Source organism: Malurus melanocephalus, unplaced genomic scaffold (assembly GCF_030028575.1).
Source record: "Malurus melanocephalus ecotype Western Australia unplaced genomic scaffold, MMel_1.1 scaffold_42, whole genome shotgun sequence".
NCBI lineage: Eukaryota > Metazoa > Chordata > Aves > Passeriformes > Maluridae > Malurus > Malurus melanocephalus.
The window spans coordinates 2,120,540-2,142,370 of NW_026623274.1; the positions used below are offsets into that span (position 1 = coordinate 2,120,540).

The 21,831-nt window shown below is 44.4% G+C and overlaps 1 protein-coding gene across 4 annotated transcripts in view; it reads right to left on the reverse strand.

Moving 5' to 3' along the window:
• Positions 1-1,880: 1,880 nt before the first annotated feature.
• BIN1 (bridging integrator 1) overlaps positions 1,881-21,831 on the reverse strand; it is an 84,410-nt gene continuing 64,459 nt past the window's right edge. Inside the window, exons 11-18 of one of the 4 annotated variants that reach the window (XM_057364771.1) lie at positions 21,054-21,204; positions 16,940-17,068; positions 13,958-14,065; positions 12,047-12,070; positions 8,025-8,102; positions 7,153-7,263; positions 6,279-6,380; positions 1,881-3,366 (exon numbers count right to left, since the gene is read on the reverse strand). In XM_057364771.1, the coding sequence (XP_057220754.1) occupies positions 3,259-3,366; positions 6,279-6,380; positions 7,153-7,263; positions 8,025-8,102; positions 12,047-12,070; positions 13,958-14,065; positions 16,940-17,068; positions 21,054-21,204 (811 nt within the window). In that variant the 3' untranslated portion in view covers positions 1,881-3,258. Of the gene's footprint in view, positions 3,367-6,278; positions 6,381-6,567; positions 7,264-8,024; positions 8,103-12,046; positions 12,071-13,541; positions 14,066-16,939; positions 17,069-21,053; positions 21,205-21,831 lie in introns of those variants that run through there. The other 3 variants (XM_057364772.1, XM_057364768.1, XM_057364770.1) reach the window with 3 other exon arrangements.

Consider the following 21,831-nt stretch of genomic DNA (forward strand, 5'->3'; position numbering starts at 1 on the left):
AAAAAATTGTCTCAGGTCACCCTTATGTTTTTTCTCAATTTTTCAGTTCAGCCTGCAAACTGAAAAACCAYTGTGGGCACAGCCTACTTGGGAGTCTATTGTCCCTCTTTTTMTTTAAATCAGACCTAAACCAAAGTTCATTTCACCAGGTAATACCAACCAGAATCAAGGTATTTAGGAGATGTAAAAACACTGAAAATGGAAGGAGCCATGGCTGTTTACAAGGGGCTGAACATGACCCAGGAGGCAGATCTCCTGGCTTCAAAGAACATTGCCATCTACAAGTTTCCTGCTATGCCATCCTACTTTCATATAAGGCAATTCATAAACTGTGGGTCCGATCCCGCATTTTCAGAACCTGACTGAGATGTGCTGACACCACTTATCTGTGAGCAATGCAAGATCCAGGTAACCCACCCTAACCTGCTCTAAGCAAGGGGGTTTGGGGGTTTTGGGGTCAGGGGAAGCAAATGGAGAGACACAACGCTCTCCCCACCAGCAACACTGGAGCATCACTCACGTGACCTGAAAACAACATCCCTTTTTTGCAGAGTGCTGCCACTTCTGCAGGGACAATACAGTACTGGATAGTTGCTCTGCAAGCTCAATAAAATGAAAAGGCCTTACAAGGATCTTTGTTGGGACAGTCATCTGGTTCAAACACAGCAGAGGACAACAGCAAAAAAAAAAAAAAACCTCACAATAAATTAGGTATCAGCACAGCTTTCTAAAAGGTCTAGAACAGTTACTAAAAGACAAAAATCACAGCTCTGGTACTTAGAATCTTGTCCTTTTTTWAAAAAAACAAAGCTATTATCCACAGGTTTTGCACAAAAATAAACATTTTWAGCTGACAGCATTATGTTAATTGGATCAACCCGCTTTTTAATATATATATATATTTCTATGTATATTTAAATGTATATTTTTATATGAATCATCTTTAAAGGAGTAATGGGAGTCACAAATGCATAAAAATAGATATTTTGGAAAAAAAAAGAGTAATAATAAAGACAACCCTGATGAAAAAGGAAAAAAAAGTCAAACAGGGCAGTATTCTWAAGCAACAGCTCACCATACTTTAACTTGTGGAGTCCAGTCCTTCTGTATTGTGAGCAGTTACTCCTAAATACTATTGGGGTTTCTAACAGTGATGCAAAATAAATTCCTGCACATTTCTTCTTTTAAAAAGGAGAAGGGATTTGGGTATATAGGACATATTTAATGCCTGTAACATTACTGAAAATAACTAGCATGGATCATCTCCCAAGCTGAAAGCAGGAGGAACTCTAACAATGCTTGCATTTCTAAGAATGTATTTTCTAATRAAAATCAGATCTGTTCCTCCAAACTAATATTTTTTTAAACATAATTTTTGCCCTACAATGTTTTTCTGYTGTTCTACAAATAATCCACACAGATTGGAAAAGGTGACATTTTCTGTACTCTGTCAGCATTTTGTGCAGCTTTGACAAAAGCCAACTCCTACCCATTTGGAAGATTATTTTAGAGTGATCCTGAACCTGGGATAACCTCACTGTTAAAAATCCCTTCAGGGCAAAACAATCATGGGGGAGGAGGGGAAGCTGTAAAAAATTAAAATAGCCTGACTTRCTTGCCAGCTGCATCAGTATTCAAGTAAAGTTTAAAGTACCTTTGTGGGACTTTAGAGTCTTGGAGAGTCAGACTGGCTTATATTAACAAGTGTAATATGCACTTAGAAACAGCCTTGTCATCTGCTTGTCTAAACTAAAAAAAAAAAAAAAAAAACAAAACAAAAAAAAAAAAAAAAACAACAAAAAAACAAAAAACCAAATTTTATAAGATTTTAAAATCTTATATGAGATCCCCTTGTTATCAAGTACCCCTGATATAAAAAAAAAAAAAAAAAAAATCTAAACTCAAAAAACAAACAGAAGCAAAGGTAAAGGAAAGGACTCAGCATCAGTATTAGACTGCAGAGTGTCTTCTTGACACTGACACTTTGATATTCCTGCCTTCCTTTCTAATGCATTACAATAGCATGAAGTCACACAGCCATTTTAAACTAGAAATTCTAGAGTCCAGTTTTCATAGAAGCTAACTTGATCATCAGCACATCACTGGAGAAAGCTGATCTAATGATATTTCACTTACAGAACTCTTCAAAGGAAAATAAGATATACAGTTCCACAAAAAAACAATGCCAATGAAAAGCACAGAAAACAATTTGTTTTTTCTCAGTGTTTTTTCTTTGATATTCTTACAGAAAAAAAAAATTCCCTTATCTCTGTCTTTAAAAGCAAATTTCCTAACCAGTAGATTTTAGAGCTATTTTCCATCTACATGAATCTAAGCTTTTCTGAAACCACCTATAGGTTTGGGCTTGGGTTTTGTTTTTTTTTTGGGGGGGTAGGGAGTGGGGATTGGGGATGTGTGACAGGGAATTAATTCCTTTTCCTAAATTTCAGAGACATCCAAATGGTTACTGTTTGTTTTTTCTTATTTCTCCTCTTGAATTTGTCCATTCCCCTTAGGATTTCACAGGCSAACACTACTGTGAGAATTTAGGAGTCTGCATTTGAAAGAACTCTGGACTGAGCACAGCCTCACACATTTCACCTTCTTCGTGCCCTTTCCATGTAATTTTCTTCTATCTTTACATGTGTAAAATCGCAGTTTATGTAACATTGTTTTAAAGRAAGAAAATAAAATACACACACACACATACATTGTATTGGTGAACACTATACACTAATTTTTTTTTTCAACAGCGTAACAGAAAGTTTGGCCTACTGTAGGTTGAACATGTCRGGAAGGCTGAATTTTTATGGTTGCCATGCAAACCACCTTCAAGACAAAATAGATTAACCCACCCAAGAGCAAATGCAGCTTCTACTCTCAAGCCATTTGACAAATACTGGCTTTCCAGGAATCAGACTGACATCTGACAATTCAGTCAATGCAGTACCTGGAGAACCACACTGAGTCGCTTCTGCATCAGTCCTTTGAATCCAAATGCTGTTTAAACCAAAGGAGGAAAAGGGTATCTGAATTGCCTTATTATTATTAATACGTATATATTTCAATAACACTTTGAATTTCAATTAACTTCCGAAACCTTGCCCTTTGAGAAGAACACACCCTTTAAGTAGACCTTTTTTTCAGGCTKCTATTCCTTTAAAATTCTCTCTTCTTTTCCTTTTGTTGTTCTTTTTCAATTATCTACCAGAAAACTTGCTTTCTTCCAGCAGAAACGCAGCTGGTGGGCTTGGGCTTTCACTGCACCCGTTCTGTGAAATTCTCAGGGAAAACCCCTCGGCATTGGTCAAGTTCCTTATGCTGGATCCAGTCAGACTCCTTCACACCCATCAGCCATCCTTCATCCTGGAGGAGAAGACAAAGATCAGATGCTAAAGGATAGATGTGAGCAGGGACTTTTCTTAGAGTGCAGGTCAAGGAGGTGTCAAGGAATTAATTACCAAAGCCATGCTCTTATTTGGCTTGGACACAATCCAGGAGTTTGGGGGAGAAGRAAAAAATGCTTTTGTTTCCTTTTAAACAGAGAAGAGGCTACATCTCACCAGAGCTGGTACCAAAGCTCCCACCTGACCCAGACTGTGCTGACACAGTGACACTGTAAAAAATTAGCAAGTGTAACAGAAGCATATGAAAATTTACACTCACTGAAGGGGGAGAGACTCCAGAGCTACAGGATGGGAATCACCTATCTCACCCTTCACAATTCAAACATGAGGGGTCTCATTCCCCACAGCCATGAAAGAGACACCTCCACGGTGTTATTCACCCCATCCATCTCGGGCACAGATCTTTGGAAAGTGTGAATCAGACCCAGGAGGTGCTCATCCCTGCTCAGTCAGAGCATCCAGATGACTGGCATTTTAGAGGTGGTACAGGCAAGATAAATCTYGTTTGCTATGCTGAAATCCTGATCTATGAGAATTAGGAGATGAGGAGCTCAACCCATCTTCCCAAAACCCAGCAGTCTTGGTTTGATGCAAGGTGAAGTTAGCAAAACTCCCGATTTTGGCTACATGTGATTTAAGATTCAAGGTCTCTCAGTGAGGTCTTCCCCAGCCTCCAACACATTTATCTATAAAAACAGATGTATTTTCACTGAGGCAAAAGGAGCCCTGCTTGGCAGAACCTGCTCATGACCAGCACCAGACTTCCCACCCTCTGCCTGCAGGCTGGAGATAWTCAGGGTGTTCAAGGTGGGAGGAGCTGCACTGAGCCTGCAGCTCAACTGTGCACCCACCCTGTTCTCTGCACGCCTTGGAGCTGCCACCATGGACGCTCCCCTGCACCACCAAATACCCCACTCCTCTGGGGAGAGCACCAAATAYCCCACAGCCTATGGGGTAAGAGCGAGGCATGAGGCACGAGAGCTGCACAGCCCTGGGAGCCTCACTTAGCCCTGACTGCTGCCTCAGACTGGAACGTTCAGGGGACGTCATGGGAACGACACGAGATGGGAGCCCATCTGCAGCAGCCAGCTGCAGGGGCTGTGGAAGGATTGACATGCCATAAATCAGGAAGACAAACAACAAGGCAGGAGACACTGGGCCCTAGTGTCTAGAAGGCAGCTTCCAGCTCACAGCACGTCAGGCACAAAAGCTCATCCGCTGGCACAGAGTGCTGTGCTGTACAGCATGCACCACTCCCACCACATCCTGCCATGAAGGGTCTCCTCAGCTGCAGGGATTAGACACGAGGACCCAGACTGGGCCCTGACAATTTTAAACCATGTCACTTCAAGTGCCAGCTTAGAAGTGTTGCTGCCCTCAACCCTTTCTCCTACCAACAGAGACGATTCCAGGCCTGGATGATGTCCCCCCAAACTGACACCTAAGTTGCAAGACAGGGACATGAATCAGTCTATTATCCCTCCACTCACGTGCACAGTTCATGCACATGTTAACAGCCAGCAATTCCTGGCTGGGTACAGTCGAGGTTAGGGTAATGAGCTGTAGCACAGGAGAGCTGTAGAAGGGTTAGAGGGCTTCAGTGCAGCTGCACAGTCATGTTAGCAACACTCAGAGCTCACCCTCTGCAGCTTGGAGAGTCTCGAGTTCATGGCTGTTGCACCCACATCCAGCTAAAGTRCAAACACAGAGCGTTGAAAAACTGCTCCACAAATGCAGTCTCCTACCACAGAAACTAAGGGACCTGACAATCGTTTCCCATCCAGAAAGCTTTCTGAGAAAGAAATGCTCACAAATGCTTGTTCAGGGCAGTCCCCACCCAGTGTAGTTTTGTCTCCAGAAGGAACCACTCCTGTTCCCCAAAAACTTTTCCACCCCTAGTTGYGTGGGAACTGTTGGCATTTGACAGSWCCATTTCACAAGATCAGCAAGTTCTGCCTCCATAATTCACAAAGCCAACAGCTGGGCCACAAAGAGGATCMACATCTTCTGAGGCAGCAAACTACCTCACCTTCCCTTCACCCCTTGTGGAATCTAGATCTTTCATCAATTTGAACTTGGACAAACCCAAAGACCTGATTACTGAATCAATTTGGAGATGTCTCTCTTTTTTCCAAATGTAAACCTGGAGATGTGAGCATGAATTTTATAAACTGTCTCAGTCAATCAAAGTAGTTAAACTGCTGCAGATTGTCAGCTGGGTGTCCTCAAATGCAGAAAGTGAGGAGGAGTTACTCAAGGCTTCCAGAAATAGCTCAAATTAAAGAAAAGCATGACCAGGTAAGTTCAGGTAGAAGATGAGCAGCAAGACTTGTTCTCTGRAGCTGAGACTTGCTCCAGCCTTTGATTCTGCTGCCATCTCCTGACCAAACACGGTCATTTGGAAACGGCCACTGTGCTCAAGTGCAAGACATCATCCACCACCAGCTGCTTTCTCAGAGCTCCCACATATCTCAAAAAAGAAGTGGGAGTCAACGCGACAGTTGGTGCCATAGCGGTCACGGGCAATGTGCATCAAGTTTAGGAGCAGTGAGGAGGCAAAGTATGGGCTCTGTGGGGCTCCCTGATCAAGAGAGCCACTGTACTGGCTCAAATGCTCTGAGAGGGACAAGAACCCATGGCTGCTCCACATGCTTTACACAGGATAATGTCTCCACTCTCCAATGACAAGCAGAGTCCTCCCCTCTGTTGCAGGCAGCCAATCTCAAGCTCAAGGACAACCGGCTCTCTTGCCAGTTCCCAGACACAAACCAATGGCTCAGCCTCCAGCCAGCCAGCTGTTAGTGATGAAAAAAACAGCTCTGGACACCCCCTCGGCTCCACGTGGCCCAGGCTCACAGGCTCCCCACTCACCTGCTCCTCAGGGTTCTCGAAGGGAATCACCAGCACCACGTCCCCGGCCTTCAGCTGCAGCTCRTCGCTGTCGGTGGCTGTGTAATCGTGCATGGCCTGTACCTGCAGGGACAGGGGAGGAGCAATTCCAGCACTGCAGCCTCTGCTTGTCACCAGACTAAATGCTATCAGCCTCCTGTTCTCCTTCAGGGCTTTGCCATTCTTCTGCTTTCAGTAGAACTCACAGAAAGAAATGGGCAKGACAAAAGCAGAGAGGAGCATTCCTACAGCGAGGTGCTGTAATTTCTCACTTTTGGGGCATGATACATCTGTGCTGTTTTCCTACCACACTCCATTATGCACAATAAATTYGTGGCTTATCCTCACCCAAGATCACTCCTTCCTCCATACCTTTGCTGCAAGTGATCTTTGGCATTTTCAGAATACCCACCCAATTTCCCTGTCCAGTCCAGTGTTTTTCTGTTAATCCTGACTTTCTAATTTCCCCATACACAGAATCTGCTCCTGCTGGTGTTCCCAACTCTTCTCRATTTGCCACTTTGCATCAAAGTTTAACTTCTCCTGTCAGGAGCACAGCTTTTTATCCACTATCCAGAGTCTGCGACTGACACTACCACACCACCAAGAAACAATCGCAGCAGAGAGAACAGGTTTTGCTGTACAGTACAGCAAGACTTTTAGATGCTGATGCTGTTACACAATCCCTTGAAACATCTGGAACTGCATGAAGCTGCACTGTCTGAGAGGAAAGTGTATCTCTCCTTCAACTTCATTTCTGCCTTTCAATGCGGGCTAGCCCATGGCCATGCTGAGTGAAAACAGTAAATTCCTTACAGGGAAAAAAACCCTCAATGCCCCACGAGCACACACTCACCTTGAATAGAAATCCTGGGGGCATGTCAGCTCTCTCRGATGAAGCACCTCCTTCCACAGTGCCATTGACAGTTGCAGGGAAAGTTTCCACAACAACAGCAGGCAGAGAGCTCTGGTAGGCAGTCACAGCCAAGGAAAGGAAAAAAAAGCCATTGAGAAAAGAGAATCCAAAACTAAAGCTCCAGGAGAATCCAGACCCCACCCATCCAATGGCTTCAATGGGTTTTCCTAATGCCCCAGTCAGTGACAAAACACCCCAAGAGAGAGCAGAGGCAGCAGTGAGAAGGCAGGATGGGTGACTGCTGCCTGCCCAAGGCTGCAGAAAGGCAGGGATGATTTATAGGTTTTCTGGGATCATAATGCCCAGCATTTCCCATCTGCTGTGGTCACAATGCATTCTCATGGAGCCCTCATGGAACAGACAACTCAAATGTGACAGCCTGTAGGAACCAAGCTGCCACGAGGTGGGATCTGCCCCAATCCCCTTAAAGGACAGCAGTGTCACCAAAAAGAGAGGAASCCTGGATATTCAGGAGACACAGCCCAGAGGACAGGGGAGGTAAAGTCAATGGCAAGCAAGGGGGAAACTTTGCAGCTGCCAACACGAATTTGGGACAGCATAGGCTGTGGGCTGGCTTCACAACAGGGGCGAAAAGATAATTCTTACACTGACTCTTCTGGCAGAACTTCTGCCTAAGCATTAGACAGACAAAATGCAATCAGTAAGTCTGGTTCCTGAACCACAGTATTGTAACTCCTCAAGTGGCAGGGATGTGTTTTTTCAAGCAGCTACACAGCTCTTTGCCCAGCCTCCCACATCTACTGTACAAAAACGGGACGTGATGGAGAAAAGGGACTGCTTGAGGTGTTTACCGATCCTGAGTCAGCTTCAGCTCCAGCTGCTGCTTCTGATCCAGCTGCTTCAGCTCCTGCATGGGCTGCYTCTGCAGGCTGCAACACAAAAGTCATCCCAGTGGGAGGTTACTCTCATTCCAGCTCCTTGTGTGTGCAGCAAAGTGCAGCCCAGCCTGACCAAGTGCTCTGTGCCACTGCCTGTGCCGTGTGCTGACAAACAGGTGACACACTGCAGGATCTGCCTGCATTTCTGTCTCACTCTTTCCCTGCAACTCATGGAAATCACAACAAAGCCAGAATCCCTCAACTCCAGCCATGCAGCWGGCAATAATTCAGAGGAAATCAATGAAATGCCAAAACCTCTGTGTGCCTCTATCTCTTCACAACCTAAACTGCAGACCTACTTTACACACACACAGTATCTATTATTACATCTAGGTTGCCCATTTGTAAGAGAATACAAGTTCTCCTGCACGCCAAAGGACAAGGATCTCTCCAGTCTACTTCCAAGAATCAACCATCACAGAATATTGCCTGCCTGCTCCCAGAAACAGAAGAGAACAGCAATAATGTGTCCAGATTGGAATTCAGTCCAGACCCAGCATCAACATGACATTACCATTGAATCAAACAGGACACTGTGTTGACTTTCACTCCCTTTACTTTTGGATAGGCCCAAAGAGCTGAGAATTTTGATTCTGTTGCAAATATCTATTACTAAGAATTTTCTGTGAATATTCCTAATGTAGTGTGCAATGCATGTGTGTTGGTAGAAAGTTTCTACTGCACAAAAGCTGCCACCACCAAGGAGATTCAGTATCACCCACAAACCACTGCCTGACAAAGACTGTTCTAAAAGACCGAGGGACAGGARGTTCTGTGCACAACAAAACACCAGCCAAACTCCTATCAGGCTTACAGTGGTTCAAGTTTTTATTCTCCCTCGTCTGAAGTCAGGTTAACTCTGTTTTAACACAAAATTATTCATTTTCCCCTCCCAGAAATTGCAACAACACAGGAAGTATGTTGGATCTGGTRGCATCGAAGCTGCAAATCAGCCTTGGGAGACTGGCCAGGCAGCATCTGGGAAGACTCCCAAGATCTGRTATTTTTAAAACATGGGAATACCCACCTTTAGCATGCCTACATGCCTCATACACTTGATAAACAATTGTCCTGCTTCAGCTGGGATAGCTGATTTTCTTCCTCATAGCCAGTAAAGGGCTTTGTTTTGGATTTAGGATAAGAATAATGTTGATAATATTGATGATGCAGTTGTTTTTGAGCAGTGCTTACACTAATTCAGGTACTTTTCAGCTTCTCATGCTGCCCTGCCAGCAAGGAGGCTGGGGGGGCACAAGGAGCTTGGAGGGGACACAGCCAGGACAGCTGACCCCAACTGACCACAGGGATATCCTAAATGTCATCACGCTCAGTGAATAAACCAGGGGGAAAGCTGATCAGGTGGCACTGCTCAGGAATGGGCTGGGCATCAGTCGGTTGGTGTTGAGCAATTGGTTTCATTTGCCTCATTTTTTTTTTTTTTATTTTACTTATTTCTGTTATTTTCCTTTTCATTATAATTGATTATTATTATTATTATTTTGTTTGAATAAAGCTGTTCTCATCTCAAGCCACAAGTTTTCTCATTTTTATCCTTCCAACTCTCTCCTCCATCCCACTGATGGGAAGGAAATGAGGGAGTGATTGTGTGGTGCTTAGCTGCCAGYTGGAGTTAAACCACAACACATRAACCCCTGAAASCATATTCAAAACAAGGYATTGTCCAGATTTCTTAATATTGCAGCTCTTATAGTCCCAGCCTTACAAAAGCCCAGAGTAAAGCAATGACCAGGGTGAGCATTAAATGCACACCCATCTGGCTACTAGCCATGCATAATGCTCCAAGCAACATTCTAGTAACAGCAACAATAACAAAGAAAGAAAACCCTTGACTCACAAAAAAGCCAGTACTTTACCTTCAGCTGCTCCAGTGGCATCATCTAACACATGCTTTCCTCCCCTATCACATCCTTCCTCATGTCTCCCCATCACCATGTCCACAGGCCTACGCTGCCAGAAGATATTATAAAGAGCAGAGCTGTTCCCATCCTACAGAGGATTCCCTCAGCAGCTTTGGCAGAGCTAAGGTAAATATATGCATATGAAATGCTACAAAGGGTTCTCCTGTTTAACTGGATTCATTCCAAGGTTGGTTTTTGTTTGGTTTCAATGAAACTGGAACTGGGACAGATGCCTGTTTTATCTGACCAAGCATGGTTTTTATGTGGACAACTGAAAGGAAGCTCAATGTGACGGTTTTGGTATCTTTAAAAGCAGCTTATCTGCAAAAACAGTATTCCATAATCAGAGAAACTGAATCTAAATTAATGCCCTGGATTTCAACCAAGGGCATTTTATATAATTTTTCTATTTTATATACCTGTGGGGCATCCCAAGGCTATAAAAGCATTTACAGTCATGGAAAGATATCACAGGGAGAAGAATTGCTCACTGCTGTTACCAGGTTTGAAAGCTTTGCTTATTCCAACAGCAGCATCATGCACACCAAATGCACATTTCCACTAAGCAAGTTCTGCTGCACTCAAGTTTCTATGCAGTTGTTAACCTCGTGGCCTATGGGACTAAGGAACCATACAAAAAGTGTCCTTCTCATCAACAGCTAAAAACAACATTTACAGCAAAAACACTTCAGAAGACTTGAAGAGGATGATTCCCCATCTTTAGGGAACTCTGCTCTTTGACTGAGTATGGTATCCCAAGGCGAGAATTGGTACRATGAGAACATCTTGACACGTAGCATTTCCTGGTTGGGAGAATTCTCCTTTGGGTAAATTCAGTGTGCAAGGTGAGAGAAGTGACCAAAAAAACTTATTACAACCAAGACTGTAAGCACAGCTCAATCAGATACAGCCACACCTCACCCCGGCCCATTCACCTGAAAAGAATGAGACTTTTTCCTAGCTAAACCAGTCTCCTCTTCCCTACACAGACAGATTGACAATGCACATACAGGGGAATGACAGATGTTAAAYGCTGATAAAACACACAAGGGAAACYTTGTCCCTGGACATCACCCAAGCTCATGRGAAGGACAGTAATGGCCACAGTGAGTCCTTAGGCCAGGGCTAAGTCATGTCCTCCCAAGCACTCMCTCTGGGGGTGATCTGGCCCTTGGGATCAGCAACTCAATTCCCCATCATAAGCCAAGGCCATGAGCTCACACAGTGGACACAGCTCCAGCAGCACCGAGTGCCTGCACCAAGGGATTTCTGTCCACACTACTGGCTGTGGATCCACGGGGACTCAAAAACAGCTGTGTTTGAAATATCACCCAAGGGGCTAATCTGCAGCAACCTGAGACCTGCCCAGGCCAGATACACGGAGAGGGCATAAATAAGGGTCAAGTTTTTGTCCAGAGGCGGGACATGTGCAGGGTGTCATCAGCAAGCTCCAGAGCTGAGGCTGATGCCAGGCAAGTCTTGGGCCTGCTCTTAACTTTCAGCTGASACACAGGGTGAGATAATTCACACCAGCCTTTCTGGCAACGATGRTCCATGAACAGCAAACATCACAGATAATTCCAGATGTGTGTATACATCCAACAGCACAGGCAGCAACAATAAGGGGCAGCTGAGATAGTTACGCATTGCACACAAGACCAACAGGATGTACAGAGTTTAGGAAATACGGTGAGGGTGAGGATGATGCACAGTGGTGTTAAGTATGAGGTGAAGGTCACAGCGTTCTGCCAAGGGAAAGATGAGTGAGTTAGCAGGGAAAGGCAATGGGCTTGTGCATGGGTAGAACTGTGAGTCTGAGAGTGCCAGACCTGACTTGCAAACGTGGTTGGCCCTGAGGCTTCATACAAGGTGAGTTCAGCAGCACATGGAACAGCTTTGGTCTGGGGTGTGCAGGAAGGAGAAGGAATGAGGGAAAGGAGACAGGAATGTGAACAGAGATGGCACAGGCATGTGAATAGTACAGGATGAGAAACAAAAGCCAAATGAATTTCTTACCTCCCATAAATCCCAAGGTAAAGACTAAGCATGTCAAAGAGCAACAAAAATAAAACATATTTATACATGATTATTTCAGTGAGTACAAACATTACAGACACTGATCAGACTGAAGCAGACATACACATTCAACAGCACTTATCTGCATTTTTTGAAAATATCTGTTACTACCTGAAYTTATACACCCTCCTTGCTGCATACTCAAATCTAAGTATCAAATCTAAGCATTWTTGTAACTGGTGTGAAGAGAGACARTCAAGCCACATTCAGTTATCAGTGGCAGATAACATAGTAAAATAAATAAATAAATAAATAAACCAAACCAAACTCATGAGTTTGTAGTCAATTAGGTTAAATACGTTCCCATATACCCACACCCAGTAGTGTTAACACCATTTCCAAATAAGACATCAACACCTACCCCAAACCTGGCAGTTTTCAAGGCCACATGGGATAAGGCCTTGAGCAACCTGRTCTAGTRGGAAGTGTCCAATCCCTTAAAATTCGATGATTCTGTGGTGTCTTTGGATCAGCAGTAAAATACCTTAACTCCTTTGTCACACTGCCCACCTAATAGGAAATAAATCTGACTGCTCTGGTAACTAGATGGTCTTCACTATGTTTTGTACTTCACTTACCAGGAGCAATTATTGATTTTAGACTGTCTTTTAATGACTTCTGAATCTAATAATAATTATGTTAGAACACTAAATATGTTACTGTAGTATTTGTTGCTTGCTGAAGGGGTAACCAATAATTCCTATTTAAGTCAAATTTATACTTGTACCCTTTGTCAGTATAACCAATTATTTGAGTTCTAACCGGTGATTCTGGGAAAAAAACCCNAAAAAAAAAAAAAAAAAAAAAAAAAAAAAAAAAAAAAAAAAAAAAAAAAAAAAAAAAAAAAAAAAAAAAAAAAAAAAAAGCTTATCCTGGTATGCAGCTTGTCCTGGAAGGCAAGAGCAGATAAAAATGCCCAAGTACCCACATAAAGTTCCAAAAAGGGACAGCTCTGCAACATTGGTGTGCATCAAATTATGATAATAACTCGTATCTTGCAGATACAGTACTTTAATTCAGGAAAATCAAATGCCTGATGTTAGAATTCTCTGATAAGAGAAGTCTTTTTCCTACAAARATCTGTGCCATACAGACCTACTTAACATGATAATACTGGAGAAGCACTATAAACATTCCAATCATGTTTATTACAAATTTTAATGGCATCCACAGGCAAGAARCAGTTTCTACATATAAAATGGAAAGTCTCAGTGAGGACGATAAGCCATATCCAGGATGCACTTCAGAAGTTTCCAGTCATTTAGACATAAAGTAAGGCACAGCCCACCTGCCTCTGAGAGAGGACAAGACAGGTATGGGCCAGAACAGAATCAGGCATCTTCCTTTTGGGTACCACACAGTGACAGGCAGGAAGCTGCTTCTCAACTATGAACACAGGTTGTATCATATACAGGAAAAAAAAAAAAAGGCTTCACATCACTTGAATATCCACCTACAGCTTTATTCACCTTAAGTAACTGCAGATTATCAAAGTGTCTGTTAATTAAAAATCCATTTGAGAGGAATTCACAGCAGGAAAACAGAGCTCAGCCTGAATTCCCATCCACAGAGCAACAGCTTGAATACAAACAGCATACAGAGGATGCTGCTCTAGGGAGGGACAYACCAGAGCAAAGCCCAAGCACCCCACACACACCTGATCCTCCCTGGACCTGCACACCCAGCAGGGAAAACCAAGRTCCCCATCTGCAAAGTCCCAGTCTGGACACCCGCACCAAGGCCCAGCCACCCACAGCTCAGGTCTACTTTATCACTCCCATGGGTGCAGGTCACACCACCCGTGGCAACAAGTCRGTGGTGAAGGGAGAAGGAACGGCGATAGGAACCAACCTGGGAGGCGGGCGTGGGGGTCTTCCCCACAGTAGCATCTGGTTTAATGGGATCAAAATCCAGATCCAACAGGCTGGCTCCCTCCTGGAAGGGCCCAGGGGCATCAAACTTGGCAGCAGTGAGGGAGAAAAGCAGTACCAGCATTAGACACAGACGTGCACAGTGAGGGGAGGCTGCGTGGCATCCCGGAGCTGAGGCTGCAAGCGCAGGAGAGATGGTGGCAGTGCAAACACCGGCTGTGACTCGACTGCCCGCTGCCCACAGGCACAGGCAGCTCACAGGGGCACCCTGCAAACCAAATCCAAGCCTTTTCCACAGCACTCGTTCATCTTCCCAGCTGGCCAAGCAAGCTGATGTGGTGTGAGCACCTGATCTGCTGTGCTCAGAAGGATCACTGCCACTGACGGGTCAGAAGGGATGCTCCTCTGGGTGCATCAACTCCCCAGAGCAGAAGGGATGCTCCTCTGGGTGCATCAACTCCCCAGAGCAGAAGGGATGCTCCTCTGGGTGAATCGATTCCCCACAGCTCATCCAGCTGACTTTATTCTGACAGGCCTAGACTGACTGCCTCAGCTACATATAACAGAGCTGCCAGCCATACAACTTATCTCAAGAACACAAATGCAGGCAGAAAACCACTCAAGCTGATGGAAGRCAAGTCTGAGAGACCTCAGAGCTAACTCCCAAAGCTTCAAATTTCCTCCTGCCTTCTGAGTCAGAAACACAAAATACAGCAGCTCACCCTAGCTACAGGATTCAATCACTTCCATTTCTGGGCATCCCATAAAATTACACATACAAGTCTTCTAAAAAGCATAAATTTGAGAAACTTTGCTAATTTCTTCAAAGTCRGCAGAATAACTCCCCTTGAGTGATTAATGCTCTACCTAAAGACAATGATCACACACTTGCTGATTACCACTAATAAAAAGCCACTACCAAAGACACAAGTTATTTTTGACTAGACTACCCCTTTGGTGGTTTAATCTAACCACTACAAGATGCTCCTTTCCACTCAGCTTCAGAGGAAGCTGCTGTCTCCAGGAAGTCAGGAAGATTTGCCCATTTCCTATGACCTCCCAGTTCACTGGCCCTACTGCTTCAGCTACCTTTTCAATAACACAAAATATGGCAGGTTGGTCTCTAGAGTTATTTCAAAATCCTACAATGGAAAAGCTTCTGGAAAGTAGCAAGAGACACCATTTAAGGTAAACCCTCTGCATACCACCACCATCACCATCATTTTCACTTTTCTAATTTTCTCTCACCCCAGTTCTCTTATAGTTCTTTCCCTGCCTTATGAGCACATCTTTTTGAGATCCACAAGGAGAAGGACAAGGAACCAAGCTCTCTCTCATCTCACAATAATAACCAGCATCCAAAAACCATCTGGCATTCTAGTAATTCTAGAAGGATCTTCCAGCCCATCCAGGCCACCCATCAGAAAGGTTATAACCTCAGTTTCTAGCTTTGTTTGGTAGTGAGACATGAAAGGCTGCAGCCATGGAATAGTCTTACCTGCCATTCAAGACTTAAATGCAAGGGCTAACACCCCTTGCCTTTTTACCCAAACTCCCACAAGACAGCTCACTGGAACTAAGACATGTGACAGCAACAGCCCTGGGCAACACATGAACTGCCAGGGGCTGTTGGGCCCTTCAGGGAAGATTGTTCTGGAAACCAGAGTCCTCCCTCAGAGCTCCCATCTGTTTGACAGTCACAGCAGATCCCATCCTGGGTCAGAGCACTGATCAGGTGCAGAATATGTGTGTCTAAATGCTGGCATTCACATGGAAATACATGATACAGACCATGGGGCAGACAGAGCTGTCCATTACAATACAGGAGAAGGAAGCACAGAAARTGATAAAGAGTTGCTCAGCTGCCTGCAGTCCTCACCTTCCAACACTGATGTCAAATCATCTCTCCACTCTGCAAGGAGAGATGATTTTATCTATTGCAATGCCAAATCTGACACAGACTCCCTTCCCTCCCCACCTCATCCTCAGCAGCTGGGTGGAAGGTGGCAAACCAGAGGCAATGGAGCAGTGTGATGCAAGGAGAAATTAGGGAATGAGTCACAAGATATGATTTGATAATAGAGATGTGATTTGTGCTTTAACAAGCATTTAGGGAAAATATATATACACAYATATATATATGGATATATATATATTTAAATAAAGAATATGTAGGTATCGCATGATTCAGCCAGAAATCTGGTCAGGGTCCTATATTTATATACACAAGGACTGCTATTCTCCTAGAATGGGAACTTCCCACCCACACAGCCTCTCTGGCAGTGATGTAAATCAAAGAGAAAGTGAAGAGGAAAATCTATAATTTGAAAATGTTTTTCCTTTTTCCAGGCTTCAGAAGGTGCCACTTGACAATACTGTCTTAACTGCAGGCACAGTCCTGCCCATCTAACTGCATCAGCTACTCTTTGCAAAGAGAACTCTGGCAATTCCTTTTGGCCTTTCCTGTGCAGGTGTGGGCTTCAAACCACAAACCCCACAGGGGAAGGYACAGGGAGCACAAAACTGCCTTCTCCCAGAACTGGCAGAGATGCCAAGGGCAGCAGTTAGGGATGTACATGAGCAGAAAAAAAACCCCATGCTTCATCCACACCCAGGATCAGTGGGTCTGGAGAGAGCATTATCATAGGATAATGGAGAGTCACAATCCATGGGCACTGCTGCTAAACAAATGCAGTGATTACTTTCTGGCACCTTGACCAGCTGCATTTCTCCTCTTTCTTGTACAAATGAAACCTCTCAAAGGCCAACGTGTTACTGCCTTTTAGGTACCCTCCCCTTTRATTCAGCTCCTAAATAATCCTTTGCCTTCCAAGGTCCAATGCTGAGCTTGCTTCCCTCCTTCACCTGACCAGGTTTCATGGCTTGACACCTCCGAAGAGAAGAAAGGTCTGAAGGAAGAGTTCAGAGGCAGAGAAGAATTAGGCAGGGCATAGCAGCTAACCTGCGAAGGGGTTGTCACACTTATCTCGGGGACAAAATTGTCATCAAACAGACTGATGATGTTCTCCTGCTTGATCTCCTTGGAGGGGGTGACTTTTGGAGGCGGAGGCACTGGAGGCCCTTTCCTCAACTGCATGCAAGTGAGCACATGGCCACAGCACAGACGGCGACACCCAAAAAAACCAAAGACAGGAACCAGGTTAGTCACAAAAACTGAAGGTGAGGAAAATCACAACCACTGGCATAGAGCAGGGTCCAATCAACTCCATCTGAAGAGAGAGGGGAAGGGGTRAAGGGYTCAACTGAAACAAAACAAAATAAAYAACCACACGCCTCCAGAGAAGGTTTGGCATCATTAGTTACACTTCAGCCGTGGGCAAGTTTCCCTCTGCAGAGGAGAAGCGTAACACAATTAATATGCATCRACAGGACATGCATACATAATTAAAGCATGTGCAACCTTCAGAAGAACCACTTGGGGAGGGAGCAGATCAATTTCTGAGAACATGATCCAACAGAACAGGCCAGCACTGCCTCCCTTTGCCGTACTTACCATACCTAAGGCAATGAGAACTTGTCCTGCCATGGGCAGGTGACCATGGGGACAGACTGACCTGCCCAATAGTGGCTCCCTGGTGCACTGGTTAGCAGTGTGCTGTAGGAAAGGTCTGCAGRAGCTCTTGATGGCATCTCAGCTTTAGGAAAGAACAACTCAAACTCCTGAGAAGCTGTGACTGCTGCAAGCCCAATTCTGCTCTCAGTTTCACCAGTGAGCACTGACAGTAACAAAGTCACATTTCCCAAATGGAGACCCCAGTGAATAACAAAACCACCTCATCCTGTAACTCCAACCCACTCTAATATCCCCCAGCATGCTAAAGACTCATCCTGACACTGCATCCACAACCCCACAGAAGCTGTGCTAGACYCTCCCTAGATCACCCCATCCACAAACTTTCCATATTTCCCCGTGCCCAAGGCTTAATGACCATTTCCAGACCAAATCAGACTTTGAGGAGCTGCTGCTGTGTTGGAACAAATCAGCCATACAAGTTCCCAGCACTACAGCAATGGCAATACCTTCTATTTACAATGAAGTTTTACAGCTTTACGTGATCTTACTGCACCCAAGGCAGCACTCAGAGCCCCAACAATGTGCACCCATATATCAGTCAAGCCAAAACACAGAAATCCATTACTCCTAGGCCTGTGTTCACACTCCTCCAGCATATAACGGAGATCTACAAGGCCTTTATTCAGATTTCTAAGGACATGCACAGTTTTCCACCGGATTAACTTACTTTAGAGTGACTCTGTATGAAAACACACATTTTCCCCGCCCTGAATTGCTAGCTAGGGGAAATAATGGAAGCAAATGTGTTCACTTCCAACTTCTCACTGTTTGCAGAAGGTGGTGTGTCCATTTTCCCTGAGAACAATCCTTTCCTGAAAACCCCCTGCTTGCCAGTTGCACGATGGCCCAGAAATTTTAGGGAAATGCTATTCTCAGAACAGAACCTCCCTCTGTAGGAATGGAAGGCTCCAATTACTAACTCTCAAGTCAAAAATATCACAACTCTTCTGCTATTTATTCCTCTAATATAGTCAGTCTCCTTCATTGCAATGCAATGGTGTCTTGGAGACTGCCACTCCCACACTATCCAGCATTACTTCCAACAGCAATCTAAAATCACATTTCAAAGACAAGATGATTGCCTATTGATGCTGGATTATACTCATAAATTCACCATGCACTAACAACCTCGTTGCCTAGAATAAAACAAATCCTCTAAAATTTTTCTGCTGTCTTGGATCCCACAGAGCTTTATCCGCCCAAATTCAACATAGTTGCACCGATTTCAAAAGTTTCATTAACAGAGTTTCAGTGGTGTAACTGAGAGCAGAAGTCTGACCTTTTAAGTTTCACAGATCCTCTGAAGTCCTGTGCCATCATCAAATTTTTCTGCGGAGAGCTGAGAGCATTCACTTCTTCCAAAAGACAGAAATAAACTGTTTTTAAGAATTAAAGGACAGTAACAGAATTTGGGGTTTTTTGTTGGTTTCTGTTTTTTGTGTAGGGAACAGTTCAAAATTTAGTTAGCATTTATATGGTCACTCCTGGTTTTATCTTTCTCTCCACAGAGGAYATGCATTGGTGTTTCAGACACGAAGAGGCCAGAGAATTGTTCTTGCTTGTTGCTTTATGTGCCCCTCAGCCTCCCTGGGAGGACCACAGAGCAATCACTTACCCATAGGTCAAAAGCAATGGCACCTCTGAGGATTTCAGTGTTAAGGCCAGGCACTCTTGAGAGAGCAGACACTCGTGTTTCCCAGCAGGCTGGCAAGCTGGCMCACACTTGGTTTCTAGATTTATCCACACAGACACCAGGCTGGCTCTGAGTGTGACACTCCTGCTTTTGTCTTCCCTCCCTCTGGAGCCAGCTCCATYATTTAGCAGCTATTGTGAAAATGCAGTGGAGCTCTTGCTTTTCACCGTAGTGATGGTTAGGGGGATGAATTAAATACAGACTGGGAAAGAGCTGCCAGGCGGTGGCAGCATTGGCTGCAAATATCATTTCAGTCTTGCCTGTGGCCCATCCGAGCCAGGGCAGMGCTGGAATATCCTCTGTGCTCATCAACGGTGCCTCCAGCCCCATTCCTGCGGGCAGGCAGGCAGCAAGCGGAGGGGAAAGCACTTGCAGGCTGGCAAAAACAAGGGTTATTGTGCTATTTAAAGGAAAGGGAAGAAGCCAAACTCAGCAAGATGAGTCCACAGGCGGGGTGAGCGAAGACTGCTGTGAAAAGCTTAATAAATCTGTGCAATTTCTCGTTCCAAATTTTAGTCAAGTTCTGGAAATCTCGGGGGTGGGGGGACCAAAGAAACCTGCAAAGAAAGGCAATTCTGGATATCCTATCTTCTCTCCTCCATACACACAGCCTACTCCACAGTTCCTAACCAGGTTGGTGGTGACACCACTCTTAGGCTCTGCACTGCGGAGCTGTTCAGAGACCCTGGAGAAATCCGGAAAAGACACTGCCAGGCATCCACACATCTCACAGGGCTGAAAAAGAAATTTTGCYACACATCCCCTTCCAGTCCCTCAATAATCCTAAAAATCAAATACGCAGTGGAAAGAAAAATCTTGTGAGAGGCTATCCAGAAACAGGAGAAAGCCGATCCCACAGGCTTGGATTTGGAATCACACTGCTGTGTATGGGACAGAAAGGAAGTTCTGGGTTGCACCCATCTCTTTTCAGAGGCAGTGGGTTTTCTTGCCAGTTTAGACCCAGAACCCCTCTCAGCTTTAATTCTTCATGGAAGACTATTCCCTAGTGACCCACTTATTGAGGTACAGGGACTGGGACCAGGCATAAATTTGGCCTTGCTAGCACTTTTCCCTACTAAGCTTTTCCCCCRCTCAGCAACAGAGGGACGGGAAGAGGAAGTAAATGTTCTATCTTCCCAAAGCAAAACATATGATGTGTTGAGTAGCCACATCTACTGTTTTGAACGTGCTGCTGGATAATTCCTATGTAAGGAAAGGCCCAACAAAGACCATATGGAAGGTATCAGACTTCATACAATGGACCATCTTCCTGGAACCCACCTGATTTCTTCATAGCATAAAAATATAATCCCTTTTTTTTTAGCATATTTTAATTTGATAGTAAAGTGARGCATCATCCAAAGTAGAGATATTCTCTTATCAATATTAAGCTTTTTTATTTTAACCTTCCTCAGCTAAAGTTCTTGAGAAGAAACTGGACCATTGAATTCCGCAGGTTAATTCAAATGTAAAGAACAAACTTCCTCACCTAGCTACAACTCCATCCTCCCTGCATCTTCTTGGCCATCCTACCAGACAGCAAAACGTATTTCTGGCCTTCCCCCTGTGAAGCCATTCAAAGACACTCACTTCTTATGACAAAAAGATGGCCAATAATCAACCTGCATTCTTAGGAACTTTCTCAGGAAGCAGYGAAAGAAAACAACCATCATGTCCTATTCTGTGTGCTCCAGGAGGACGAGGTCTAAAAAAACAACTGATGGATGTCTTTGACTCACAGAGCTGATGCCWTCAGCAGAGACATGGTCAATGTCAYGGGGACACTACCTGAGACGGTGACTTTGGGATGCTTGCCCCAGGTGCTTCCAAAGTGGATGGCTCCAGCTCATGGTTGACAGTCTTGGTCTCAGGGCTGGTGATGGGAGATCCATCTGGTGGAGGCGAGGGGCTTTTATTTGCTTTCGCTGGGGTGCTGTCACTGAAGGAAGGGGAGAGAGAAAGGGAGAGAGAGGGGGGAGAGAGGGAAAGAGAAAGAGAGAGAAGTCTGAGCCAGGCCTAGGAGGAGTTGTGCTAACCAGCACAGATCAGTGGCCTCCATCATCTCTTTGCTTCACTGCCCAGACATGTGTGAAGACATTTGGAGTTTCTGAGAAGCATCTTTGCTGAGTCACTTGCAGTCCAACACTCTGCAGCAGCATTACTTTGCAGCAGGCCACTCACTAAATTCCTACAGAATTTATATACTTGCCTCAAACACAAAAAAAAACAAAACAACCAGGCATCCTTAATTTTCCTAGATTTTAAAATAAGTGTCTGACATTCAGTTATAGTCTTTAATAATGGGGAAGCAAATGGGGAAARGAGTTCAGTGCTGCCTATTTAGTTTTAAATTTTACAGATTACAATGTTTCTGCGTGGTGCTCACCTGCATGAGTTATGACAAATGGATTCACAATACCTGAACTAAGGCTGTAATCACAGAATATCTTATTCCTTGATGTGGTACAAACTGGCTAAGCCAGCAGAGAGGCAAAACAGCCAGAGTTTTCACAGATCATTTCAGACAGCAAAGGAATAGTGAGGTTCTGGCTACTAATAGAGATTT